The sequence below is a fragment of the Protopterus annectens genome, chromosome 2.part0 (genome assembly GCF_019279795.1).
Source record: "Protopterus annectens isolate FY-2018-M chromosome 2.part0, PAN1.0, whole genome shotgun sequence".
NCBI lineage: Eukaryota > Metazoa > Chordata > Ceratodontiformes > Protopteridae > Protopterus > Protopterus annectens.
The window spans coordinates 1,586,195,294-1,586,209,967 of NC_056728.1; the positions used below are offsets into that span (position 1 = coordinate 1,586,195,294).

A 14,674-nucleotide genomic window follows, 5' to 3' on the forward strand; every position below is an offset into this window, starting at 1 on the left:
CCATTGTCCTTTCATTCCACTACCAAAAGTAGCGAGTTCAAAAAGCAACTAAGAATTAATTTCCAACATGCACGGATCTGTACTTGTCAGGAAATAACCTAATGAGTCTTTCTTCTTCTCTCGATTAACATATCTGCCTGGTATTTCCTATCTAAACTGTCTATACATATTACGCTCTCTGCAGTTAATACCTATGCTATAAAATGCACCTTTGATGTACTTTGTCATGATGTTACTCTGAACTGTATATTACATATTAGAATTTCTTTTTTTAATTTTAAGGCATTGCTATATTTCCTTGTAAACAACGAAATGCTAACCAAATTTCTCAAACATATTGCTACTGCAGTCTCAAAATACTATACTTCTGCCTTGTAAATATTTCTGTTTTATATTTCTCTTTCTTTGTTTTTGTACTGTTAAGCATCGTACAACTTGAATTGTTAGTTTTTTGTTTTTTTTATTATTTTTACTAATTACTTTCCTGGAGCTTTTCTCCTTGGGTCTCTGCTGAAAAAAGTTTCTCTGGATCCAGTCAGACTAAACCGGTTAACAAATGTGAAAAAAAAATTATATATAAATATATATATATATATATATATATATATATATATATATATATGTGTGTGTGTGTGTGTGTGTGTGTATATACAGTATATATATATATATATATATATTTATATATATATATATATATATATATTTACGCACACACACAAAATATATATATATATATATATATATATATATATATACACACACACATATGTACATAAATGTATATATGCATACACGCACACATGAACATATATATATATATATATATATATACAGATATACGGTTTACTATAAAAAAAAAAAAAAAAAAGAATGGCACTTACGTGAATATAGGTTGGTTGAATGCTTGTTTTCAAAATGTAATGTTGAACTGGAAGTGGTTGATAATACATTAGTGAATGTGAGTATACACACATTTTATATATATATATAGATATATATATATATATATATATATATATCTGCAGTGGTGCAGCGGTAGCGTTGTTGCCTCACAGCAAGAGGTTCTCCCGTTCGATTCTCGGCTGGAGTGCGGGGAGTGCCTTCTGTGTGGAGTCTGCATGTCCTCCAGGTGAAACAAAAAAGGCTAGTCTGTTAAACGTTGACTTGTTTAATGAAATAACCTTTTTCCAAAGTAAACAGCAAGCAGACTTGGAACAAAGTAACTTGACAACGATACTTAGCGCTTTCACCCCTACACACCTGGGGTATCATCAGAGTATCCATTGTTAGGTTCACGCACCATTTAAATACCTTAAACTCATAATAATTAACCAATCACATAAACCCTACACAATTTTATACACATATATTTAAAAAAGTATTCTAGTCTAATATACTTATTGTACTACATAGACATGCAATAAAAACATATATTAAATACATAAAATATTTATACCAAAACGTCTCACTTATTTAATAATACTTTTAATCAAAACTTGATTTATTTTATTACTAATAAATACTTAAATAGTTGTTAGACTTAAAATGTTACTATAATTTAAAAATATATACTTCAAAGGTGTGCATTGTATTTAATACCTAGTGCTATATAAAAAAATGTAAAAAATATATATACTGAGTTCCAAAAAATCATTAAAACTGTTACTTCATTCTCATATAAAATGAGATTTGTGTTTTAAAATACTAATTATAGAGATTTGTTCATTAATACCCGGTGATCTATTGGCATTTAATCTGAACTGCCATAAACATTCTTTGACCTCCAAAAAAGTTTTATCGTCACCCCCTTTACTAACATTATATGGGACCCTATCAATAATGAAAAAAATAACTCAGTATATATATTTTTTAATAAGTGAGACGTTTTGGTATAAATATTTTATGAATTACTGTAGGTTGTGAAAACATAACCAAGAGAGGTGACTTTTAGACACTAAAAGACTGGTTAGCGATAAGACCTGTGCCTTCCCTTCATCAATGAATATCAACAACTCTGCTATAAAAAAAAAAAGTCAATTCCAGTAATAGGAAAATAACACTGAGTTAGTTAAAGTGAATGGAGAAGTCCCAAAAAATGTGTTTAAAAAAATCGGAAAACTTAAAACAGTTTCTGGAGAGAAACAAGTGAAGAATCGATATGACTGTCAACATAAGCAGATTGTTTATGTTGTTTTATGCAGCAGCAGCTGTCCACATTTTTATATCAGAAAGAGTATTAGAAGTCTTAGGCTACGTATTCATGAACATCTTAACGGCATCAAAGATCATCGCCTTACAAATGCACTAGCAAAACATTCTATGGAATGCCCTGGTTTTCATAAATTTAATTTCTTTGTAACAAGTCAATGACATTTATTTCACCAACAGTTGTTTAACAACATTTTAGAGGTCAGGGAACTTAAATGGCAAATTTTATTAAGAGCCGCGAAGTTCCCTGGTCTCAACGGAATTTTAAATGTTAAGACTCTATTAGAAATTCAAACTTAACAATATCACATATTTTGATACTCAACTTTAAATATGAATTTTTTTTTTAAAAGTGGAATTAATTTTTTGAACTGTTACATACTGTATGACTTTAAATATTTTTAACTCAGGGTTCTTATTGAGTGATGTTTTATATATTACACCGTTTTAATGAGTGTGTCTTGCCTTTGTACCTTTGTGGTTATGCTCATTATGCAAGTTGTATATCAGAGCGTAAGAACTGTACATGATCTCTACAACTTTATATTTGGGTTAATCACCACAGTATTATACTTTAAATGTGACTGCAGTCTGATAGGTTTAGACCATGCGTTTGATTTCTCTGTGAACTTCATGTTTTAGTGATACTTAGATTAACATTTTTTGAAAGCGATTATTGCATTTTTAAGATTTTCCATTCAGTTTTATGTTAGGCAATGCAATGATGTATTGTTTTAGATTGTATCAGCCAGAACTTGATGTGGCATTTTGTATTTTTGAAGTGCCGTTTTGAGTTTGCATGATCAGTTATGTGTTATTTTACTTTAAATTTTTGGGCGCAATTTTGATGATCATGTAACCAATCAGATACTAAGATGGTTGTTTTAAAGAGTTTGATTTTATGTGATTTTATAAAGTCTGAAGAAGCCTGTCGGCGAAAGCGCTTACTATGTTAGCTGAATAAATCTTTTTACTCTACAACGGGTCGTTTGTTTTGGATCTATACATCCTGTCTTATTTGGTACAACCAGTGTCTTTTATCACGTTTTATAGCCAGCTGGACTACGTGCATGACCTGGGAGACTGTTTGCTATTATATCTTTTGCACGCTGTCCTTTGCCTCGGTGGCTTTGCTGTTCTGCTTTGGACTTGATACTTTGGATGTTTTATTGTTAGATGAATTTCACTGGTCGCCTGAGACATGACGTGATTATAAAGGGATTTTTAAACCTTTCAGCCTTTTGTACTTATTTCTGATGAAGTTCTGTGAATGACTGAAAAGGAACGAAAGCGCTAAAACAAGTGGATTTATTTTGTGTCATATGCCGTTACTAAAGATTTAGTGGTGCCTCTGAGTCATTAAGATGTTTTAGTTCCGTGTTTGTAAGTTTTTGTTTTCCATACATATATATATCTATCTATATACATACATATATATATATATATATATATATATATATATATATATATATATATATATATATATATATATATATATATAGAGAGAGAGAGATACACACACATATATAGATATATACATATACATACACACACACACACACACACATATATATATATATATATATATATATATATATATATATATATATATATATATATATTCACTTCAGAACACTGAAAGTCCATAACACTGAAATTCAAAACACTGAGGCCAAAATCTTGAAAATTCAAAACACTGACAACTCAAAGCATTCAATCCCATAACAGTGAAAATACATAGGAACTTGACATGTACTATATTCCAGCACAACTACATACAGAAACACATAAAAAGCAAACCATATTACACTTCTTCAACTATAAGCAGGAGGGCAAGCCACCGTACACCCCCACACCCCCTGCTACTTAAATATATTGACTCCGAGATCAGACTAGACTACACTACACTAAGATGTGTTATGTTGTAGTATTGCAAGTAAGAAGGGAACATGACTGAGGTTACCTATAAAACCCCGGTAAGTATCGGAGAGATATATAGTAATGTGTAATGTTTTAACAGTGAAGTAGTGTTTCTAAGAGAAGTTTGAGGATAGTTTTTTACAATTTAAACAGGCAGTCATGAAGCGCGGAATGGTATGGCTGCCATTTTGTTTTGTGTAGTGCGATCTCAGAGTTGATATATTTAAGTAGCAGGGGGTGTTAGGGGCGTAGGCCTCCACATAGGGGGCGCTGGGGTGCTTGCCCCTCTGTTTATAGTTGGAGAAGTGTAATATGGTTTATTTTTTATTTGTTTCTATATATAGTTGTGCTGGCATATATTAAATGTTGGTTTCCTATGTATTTTCAATGTTATGGGAATCAATGTTTTGAGTTTTCAGTGTTTTGAATTTTCAAGATTTTGGTCTCAGTGTTTTGAATTTCAGTGTTATGGGCTTTCAAGCCTCTAAAGTGAATTCATACACACACACACACACACACACACACACACACATATATATATATATATATATATATATATATATATACACACACACACACATGCATATACATATATGAATATACATATATATATATATATATATATATATATATATATATATATATATATATATATATATATATATATAGAGGAGTCACTCTATCATGGATGTGTTAAGGCATAAGTTAAAGAGGCTAAGTGCAAATGAAGTAACTGCAACATATTAAAAGGTACCAAATAAGTATCAGACTGAAAGGAACAAACTGGCATATTTAGAACTATTCAGGTGCTGATGGGATGAAGATCACGTCTAATAATCGTTACTTTACTAGTAAAGTAAGTTGAGAAAAAAATTCATATCACATTTTGTTCTGAAGGAGGGAGTAGAAAGTGAAGAGGATAGAGGCAATGTGCATTTTATGGTGCTGTTGTGAAGACGATGGTTCAGAGGTACTAGAATTCAAACCGCAAAACGTCTCTGGATGCAGAATATTGTGAATAGTGAGTGCTGTTAAGGCACTCTGGGAATGAAACTCCTCTAACCCCAAACTCTTTCCACACAGTTAACTTAAAAATTAGGAAAGCTGCTCAAAAAAAGTGTAGCCATTTAAATGATTTTCTACTGCACTTTCTGGTCAGATAACCATGTTCAGTTTTTTTGAAAGATAAAGACAAAAGGTCAAACACTACTTTCAGTCAAGCATTTTTAATCACCTGGGCCATGTAACTCCAGTAAGACACCTGTCGAGTCTGCAGTAAGCCTCCTAAGCAAAGGTTTCAGGTAATTCTGATGCAAAAACCTCAGGTCAGTTAATTGTTCTGTTGTCCGTGCTAGATGGCACCAGGCCTCTGGAATACATTATTAACTGTTATTCCAAAAACACAGAAGACCAGCCAAGATTTTCTTAATCTAAGCAGCTGAGATTTCCTACATACACACACTCTCTCACCATGTAACCTCTCTGCTATAAATTTATAATGGCTGCAGTTTCAGCAATACATACAAGCTTCATATCAGCCCTGAAATCTGCTCCACCAAACTGCAGTACAACTTTCTACACCTTACATTTTGCTTGCATTTCCTCAAGGCAGAAAGACAAAGGTAGAAAAAAACAAACTGAAGCCCAGTCTTTGTAAATGTACCACTAGATGCAAGAGTTCTACTATGAAAATCAACCCTTCACCAGTTAACAACCCCCCTCCCCCAAAATTCTACTATTTCCTGCAAGCAAAATCTTTAGTACTGTTAGACAACACACATTTATAATCATAATGCTAAATGAGGCCTTACAGACATGGCTAAGAACTAACAGCCCTGCTAACTCACCACATCGATAAAGAAAAGTACTGAGGTACAGAACAAGCCACAACTAAGGGCATGTTAATGTGCAGTAATTCTGGATAAAAATGGCTGGGGAAGCTACAGTTCACATTTTCTTCTAAAAATGCACCCACCTTGTCTTCCTATCTACACAGAAGAGATGTAAAGGCAGTGCTTTGAAAAACACTGGTTCAACAGTGATCCTGTGTTCAGAAAAAAACTGACAGAAGCTGTAGGAGATGACCACTTAAACTTCATGATTAGCATGACAAAAACTGGCTGAAACTAGGAGTAAATGGTAATCTGTCAACAACTTCTAAAGCACGTCTGGTGTCAGCAAATGAAAGGTTTTCCACTGAGTAGAATAAAGTGCCACCAAGCATGCCAGTGTAATTTTCACGTGAAACAGAGACATGCCTGTAATGGCTAAGGGAAGTGACTGTTTAGCCTTTCAATGAGCTATAATGTTACAGGAAGCAGCCTTAACAGCAAAGGGCCATTTTCATCACCCCAACAACGTCTGGTAGAAATGACAAGCAGATTGCTAATGGATCTGTAACTGACAAGTACAGACTTCTTCAGGTGAATACTTCATGGAAGCGGTACAGAATGTTATTCTGCTTTTAAACTCTTTTACTGACAGTCTTCTGTGAAGCTCCCTTTTCACTGTCCAGATGTGTTCCAATCATCCCTCGTTTTTTTAAATGCACCTTATATTTCCATAACATTCTAGTGTTCAGTGGCTGAAAGAAGTACATTGGCCTTTACATACCAAATGGGATTACAGTGCTGAGTCTGTAAACTGCCTCACTTCACAGTGTACTGCCAGAGGATTGCTGGGAGTCATCCACTTATTTTGGGTGCCTATGTTGTGGTCAATCAAGTCTGGTTGTGGAGCCATTTCTTAATAAAGCACTGTATACACAAACTGCAAATGTTACATTGCCTTTTAATATAATAATAATGCTTTATTCATGTTCATAGTAAATGAGCTACATCTTTATTTCCCTTTAAGGGATTATATTTCAGTTTTCAGTTCAAGTGCTGATGATTTTTCAGATAACTAAAAGGGATTTTTTTTTTTAACACAAGCGTGAGATTTTGCAGGACAAACCATACTCACAATCAATACAAAGTATTGGATTTCACTTTATTACCACAATAAATGCTGTAAGTGTACATGGTTCCAGAAATGCTCTATTTGGGTATCAGACAATAAGTTGTTTTCAAAACATAGTATTCAAACCAGATTTATTACTCAAATGCTAGCATTCTACTCACTGTCCCACACTACTCTGCATGCATATGTAAGGCTACCACAGATCAGCACAAAACTGTGTCCATCCAATCTCAAGAAATCAAGCATCAGAGTAAACAGCAAGTTTCAAACTCATGACTTGCTCTCAAATACCACATTATAACACCTTTAACTATGTTGTAAGACATTTGACGCCCCCAAATATGATACGTACATTAATACAAGGCCACTACCACATCTGCATAAAATTGTACGCCAGTCCTAAGCACAGCACCAATGTAGGTTGCCTGTTTTCAACATCAGTGGCAGCAGCACTACATTTGCTGAACATTCGTCCTGCTGGTTTTGTGGAAACTCCCTCTTCTGTTCCAGTTTTGAAATTATAATATTGCTGAACTCAGAGGTATTTATTATGGACTTGTTTTATACTACTAATATATGTTCTGAATTCAAGATTAATACTGTAACTTTCATCCAGCTACTACATCCACTTGCCCATTTTATATATATATATATATATATATATATATATATATATATATATATATATATATAATCAATAAAAAAAGTTACCACAGTCCTTGCAGTGCACCCAGTCCCAGGGTCACCTCCTAAATGCCTCTCAAACTTAGCACAGTATGGGAAATTAAACTACAGTGGGCCACTACTCCAGCTAATAAAATTTGTTCTTGAGACAAGAGAATATGAAAAAATGGCAGTGACTTTCAGGTTATAAAATGAAAAACACATTATTTAAAACAGGTAATTACCTTTGTGTTGAAGCAGCTCTGACTATACCCCAGATGACTCAGGCACTTTAAACTATTCTGATGTTGGAAAATCCATAAGGGAAGGGATGGGTGTGAGAATGCTCCTAATTCACTCATTCTGGGTGTGGGGCAGGCTCACATCTCACTGAGGAACAGACAGCTCAAGGTCACACCGAAGATGTGCACTCAATGTACAGGAAGCAGGACAAAGCGACAGGAATCTTCTAACCAGTGTATTGTACACCAACTAGTTATGGCAAGCATACAGAATTGAACATCAGTGATGGGGCTAGCATAACAGGCCCTTTACACAACCTGCCAGCCAACAGGGGAAGGTATCAAGTATAGAGAAAAAAATCACCTGGCTCCCAGATGGATGACAATTGTGATCCCAGGCTGTTGCCTCCCTCATTTGGCATTCCTCGCCACTGGGAAACAGCAGAAATGAACAGATCAACAGGGGAACAAGTTTGATTGTTGAGGAACAACTGGAAGAGGGCGAAGCAAGAAAAAACAGATATAAAAATGAAAAAAATGCTCACTGACTGTGTGTTAAAGATAAAGTACCAAGATCTTCACTTACAAAGCTGAAGCTAAAAGAAAGAGTCACGGCTAAAAATCTGGCTTAATAGAGTGAAAGAAAAAAGAAAGAAACAAGAGAAAGCTAAAGGGAAAGACAAGAAAAAAACAAACAAACATGTCTAAGCTATGTTACAGCACCATCTTAAGAGAAACAATCTGAATGATTAGACTAAGAACTTTTCTGCTGCTCCTGTCAAGAACTATCATTTTGCAATAATATTCATGAGTTAAATCTGTGTTTTGCAGTCATTTTGACAGTGTGTGTCATTAAAGCTCAGAAATGTTGGAGAAGTCCAACACCTGCCAGCTTCTATCTTGTTACAAGCCATCCTCTTCTGGTACTGGGCCAAGACAGACAGACATAATGTGCCAAACAAGTTAACTGCCATCAGGGTTGCCAGTTTTACTGAATAACTAAAAGCACACACTGTGGGAAAATTTCTGCCTGGAGCAACAAAGCACTCTCATTTACTGGCAGGAGTAACAGCTACCACAGAGCACAGAATCCTCTAGATAAGTGCAGTTTCTGAATGCTTGTGCTAGTGAAGTTTGACAATATTTTGTTTCTAAAAGAATGACAGACTGGTACAGTATATCTAGCAGACATAACAGCTTTAAGTGGAGGGAAACAATGGACTGCAAAGAAGTGATATATGTGTGTGTGTGTGTGTGTGTGTGTGTGTGTGTGTGTGTGTGTGTGTGTGGATGTGTATATGACATAATGCATTTCCATTTGCTACCTAGGATGATGCATGTTGCAACATAGCCCCTTTTCAGTAGAATCCCTAAGAGAAAAGCTCCACATTAACGTACAGTTCAGACATAATACAGAAGTACACAGGATTACTCAAGACAGTGTACATAAGAAAATACTCAATTATATTTGCATAAAAAATGCAAGCTTAAAAGTAAATACCTGAATACGTACAACACGGGAGTAGGTAAAGCAATTTGTATGTTAGTCATACACCCTAGTCTTAAAAACAGACTAATAAGTAAATATTTACAAAAAAGAGAAACAGCTGTCTTAACACAGTTTTACAAGACTCCAGTGAGCAAGCTGTGATGACCCACCACTGTATCAGCAATCAAGGAGCCTCAGTCCTCACCACTGGCACTAGTGGGGCACGTTCACTGGGAAGATAACAGGAGTATTTCCAGAGGCAGCTCTCTGCATTAAGCACAATCAAGCACAATTTCCCTTAAGAGCACACAGGGAGCACAGTCAGTCTGTGGTTGGTTCCTCTCTCTTCCCCCAGATCCCTAAATAAGACTCTCCACTGGCACAACTGTAGAGTTGAGTCCTTAGCCAGGCTTCCAATCCAAACCCTCCAACACTCTCTCTGTCCAACCAGTGCTTTGTGTCCCTGCCCAAGCAGTTGACACACACACTCCTGGAAATTTGTTTTACACACACACACACACACACACACACACACACACACACACACACACACACACAAAATCACACCTGGGAAAGGCTGGCACAAGTTTACTAGCTATACCCCCTACTGCCCGGACTAAGGTAGTTATCACTGCAACCAGAACCCCTTGCCAGTTACTTTAAGGCCTTTAACAAAGGATGTCCAATTTTACTGTGCAATATTAATATTAATACAAATGGTAGTTTGACCAAGAGCAAGACTATTAGGAGTGGACCACACAGTGTCACCAAATATGCAAGCGCTCTCAAAGCTTAAATACCTCTACAAAGATCAGTCACAATGTAATGTTTAAATATATTTAATAATAAATAATAAAAGAACAAGAAAATACTAAGTATATATTCACAGTGACATCAGAGTTCAAATCACAGGAAATATTTAAAATAAAACTGAAGGACAGGCTCAGACAAATAAAGAAAAACAATATCTAAACTAAGCTTCACTATATTCTTGACTGTATCTAAGAGAGTTATTATTCCCTACTTACTTAATAGAGCAAGGCAGATGATGTGGTGAATGGTCCTTCTTGTTGTCAGGCCCAATACAGAATACAGAATGCTCTGTCTCACTAAGAGACTTCTAAAGTAATATCTAAAATATTACTTCTGAGATAGCTTGCAGAATGACATTGCTTCTGGTCATCTGACTTCTAGTTCCCATGCAAAACCCCCATTGCTGGAAGTTGGCAGGACTCAGCACCTACCTGTAAAGATATACACACAAGGGCTTTTGCTCAGATCTTTGGCAAGTGCTGGAAGTCGTACAACAATTGCATACCTCCACACTACCAGAGTAGCAATTAGTTCACCCCAAAGACAATACAGAAAGCTTCCTAGTACAGACTTTGTGTCTCTGGCTGCAATGAAACCATGAGATAGCATCTTTATGGCCTAGCCTATAAAGTAATTTAATTTCAGATATTTTTCTAAAGTTTGCCGAACTGAGGTTAACTCTCCAGATTCTTCTGTTAAAACATATACATTTAAACAGTTACAACAATGCATGTACATTTCTGTTCTCTCCAGTACGGCACACTGTGGATACATTTCAAACAAAGGCACTTTACAAATACCTTTTCAACACAAACATCTGTACAAATCAGTTTGATATACACATGACATAGAGTTCTAATACATTTGTAACACCAGCATATTGTATGACATACAGTTCTAATACATTTGTAACACAAACATCTTGTATAAATCAATTTGATATTCAGAAATTACTTATTTACAAAATTCCAGCTAGCTGTGCTGGCAATACTGCTGTTCGTCACACAAGAATATAGTATTTAAACCTATAAAATATACAAATAAAAATAAACCCTCTACAAAGAGGTTAACCAGTGAATAGAAACTATAAATACATCAGAGGAAAAATATTTAGGTTTGTGCTTCATCTTTTGAGGAATCTCAATTTTCTGTTTTTTTGTTTTGCCTTCCTGGTCGTCTACTGAGTGTTGTTTCCAAGACAGTTCACTGGATACTTGCTCCACATTGTCTTCTTTGCCACCATCTCCATCAGCAGACTCACTGCTACTTTCTGGAGCTTCCTCAGATTATTCAGTAGCATTCTCCTATGTCCCATTTGCACATACATCTCCATGTCCATTTCCTGCCTTTTCGGTCTGCTCTACAACCTCTTTTTGTCTCTTTACGACCCTTAGTAATGATGTCTGTGCCTGCATGTACAGCACTATCTGCCATCTTAAACACATGAATAAAATACAGTTTTACAAAAAACAGTGGCTGGGGTAAACCACAAAAACAGACATCTATAGTAAAGCAATGAAAATGGCATCACTACTGCAATGCATACTCATTAAGGATGAAAACAGTAATTACACTTAGGGTAAACTGTTTAATATGTGGGTTTACAAGGGCATGTTTAACACTATCAACTAAGCAAGAGGTATATTTTCTGTTCCCATGGAGGAAGTGTTTGTGGTCTTGGTTAGCATTTTCAGTACATGCTCTTTAAAGATAATTAGGTAATTCAGATATTTTGCAGCTTTGGACAGAAGTCACAGGGGTGAAGATGGCATTAAATTTGTTTGTAAGGACATTGGTAAAGTTGACTGGGTCAGAATAGGAGGTGACATTATGAACACGTTCTTAGCAATGTAGGGTACTGAATCAGTTTTCTGACAAAGCTAAATAAAAGGATTTATAATCATCTTTGTCTTCAGATGCCGACCTACGTTCATGGACTCCTTTAGTGGACCTTATAGCATTCTTCAGTATTTTTAGTAATGCATCTGACATTTTTCTTTAGAAAAGGGTATTGTATCTGGTGTATAACTTCAGGAGTTTCTTCTTTTGTTGTAGAGATGATTACGGTGGCTGATCACCACAGTGGTTTATTTTTGTATTTCTCATGAAACTTGGTAGAACTGCAAGCTCCACGCATTTTTTAAAAGGATGAAAAAATTCCTTAGTGAAGGTTGCTGCTGTCTTACAGTCAGGGGTGGTGCTGTCATAAGTGAATTTTAATATTTCATCATAGGGTATGTTGAGGGTCCCTCGTTTGTAGTCCTTAAAGTCAGTGGGGTTTGCTGTAGGGACTTTTCGGAGTCTAAAGGAGTTCACAAGTTTGTGGCCAGACTTCACTGGGGAAAGAGACAGAGCAGTGAGGCAGTGCAAGAGGCTACTATTTTTGCAAGAATCAGAACAAGAAATCCAATAGGTTTTGTTACCAACTGCTCAAGGGTATTTTTGTTTATAAAGTCTAGGAATTTCTGGACTTCTCCTACATTGGCGGTACAGGTGTTTCAGTTTACTGAAGGGTAGTTAAAGTTAACCAAAATAACAAGACTCTTGATAACAGCATTTAGAAAGTACAATTGTGTAAAATCTTACCATAACAGTAGATGTCCTTCTCTTCACTGTTGGAGTATTCCTAATATAAGGGATCTCCTGCCAAGTACAGCCCAATGTCCAGCCACTATACCATAGCCTTTAGTATCTGCACGTATCCTCACCATGCAAGGTGTAGAACATAAAGGATGCACACACTTCAGAAATGAAAAGCCCCAGGAGGAACAAAATGTCCCTAGAGACAACAATGAACATGTGCATCCAGAAGGAGAAAAGAGAAAAAAAAAACTTAGCCAGGAGGGCAAGGAGAACAGGCTAGAGCAGAGGCATCATGAAGCAGGAAATAAATACTGCAACAGTGAAGAAACGGACATCTACTGCTATGGTAAGATTTTACACAACTGTACTATGTCCTTCCATATAACTGCTGCAGTATTCCTAATGTAAGGGAGAGTAGAAAAGTTCAAGAGGAAACCTGGAAGGAGGATGTCACTGAAGAACCCTTCAGAAAACCATATATAGCCCTTGCAAAGCCAGCTGTAGCCCTGTAAATAACATCCAACTTATAATGCTTAGTGAAGGCTTGGACAGAAGACCAAGTAGCAACCTCAAGTATGGAGCTGGTATTCAATCCCTTAAAAAAGCACCAGAGCAAGTAACAGCTCTGGTAGAATAAGGCTTTACTGAAGAAGAAAGGCATTTCCCATGAAAGTAATAACAATCAGAAAGGGCTTTAGAAATCCAGAAAGAGATGGTTTGTTAAGAAACAACTAAACCCAAAGACCTGGGATGAAAAGTAACAAATAACTGCTCAGATCTGTGAATAACTTTAGTTTTATCCAAATAATATCTGAGCTGTCTATGCAAATCCAAGGTGTGAAGAACCTTTTCAATGACAGACTGAAGAACGGAAAAAGGAAGGCAAATGAATTGATTAAGGGAGTGGCCTTAGGTCAACTGGTGCCCTAGGCAAAAGGGCTTCACGGCTCCTCCTACCACACCACCTGATGCCCCCATCCTGGTCTACCTACACCAAATAAACACTGGAAAAATGCCCCTGCTAGAGCGGTGCCCTAGGCGGCCGCCTAGTTGGCCTATGCCTAAGGCCGGCTATGTAAGGGACAACTCATTGACCACCACGGGCATAAAATAAGGATTAGTATGAAAATACATCCTGTCCCTGTGAAAAGCTAAGACAGAAGGAACAGCCATAAGAGTCTGAAGTTCAGAAACCCTCTTGGCTGAAGCAACAGACAAAAGAACAGTCTTCAAAGTACAATGTTGTAAGAAAGCTGAAGCAGCAAGCTCAAAATGAGCCTGAGTCATTTTTTTCAAAAACAAGGTCCCAGGAAGGCAGAATAGGCTTCCTGAGAGGCTTTATATGAAGGATGTATTTAAGAAACTGTCTGACCTCAAATCTGAAAGCCAGAGGAAGATTCAAGGGCAGACAAGCAGAAATTGCTGACAAGTGAGCTTTAATTGAATAATATACCAACCCAGCATGCAGAAGATCACACAAATAATAGAGGACCAGAGGAACTTCTGCAGATAGAGGATTTGGATGGTGAGAGAGGCACCAAACAAAAAAATCTCTTCCATTTGGACAACTATGACTTTGCAGTAATGAGTTTCCTGGCCACCTGCAGGATCCAAAGTACGTCTTCAGGAAAAAGTACCTAAAAGGGATCAAAACCCTATCACTCACAGCATCAGCTGAAGAGTGTTTAAGTGAGGATGGGTAAAAAAACTCCTTGTCTTGTGTGAGAAGGGCCACTCGGAGAGGTGACTTGTGTTGACTGCCCCTGGCCAAGTGAGAAAGAAGGAGGAACCAGTG

At 36.4% G+C, this 14,674-nt stretch overlaps 1 protein-coding gene across 4 annotated transcripts in view; it reads right to left on the minus strand.

Annotated features, from left to right (window-relative positions):
* LOC122793545 (ATPase family protein 2 homolog) overlaps positions 1–14,674 on the minus strand; it is a 1,053,089-nt gene that overhangs the window by 1,001,191 nt on the left and 37,224 nt on the right. The window contains exon 1 of one of the 4 annotated variants that reach the window (XM_044061687.1): positions 7,998–8,154. The exons of the other annotated variants lie outside the window; for them this stretch is intronic. Coding sequence (XP_043917622.1) covers positions 7,998–8,114 — 117 coding nt within the window. The 5' untranslated portion in view covers positions 8,115–8,154. Of the gene's footprint in view, positions 1–7,997; positions 8,155–14,674 lie in introns of those variants that run through there. 4 annotated transcript variants of the gene reach the window in all.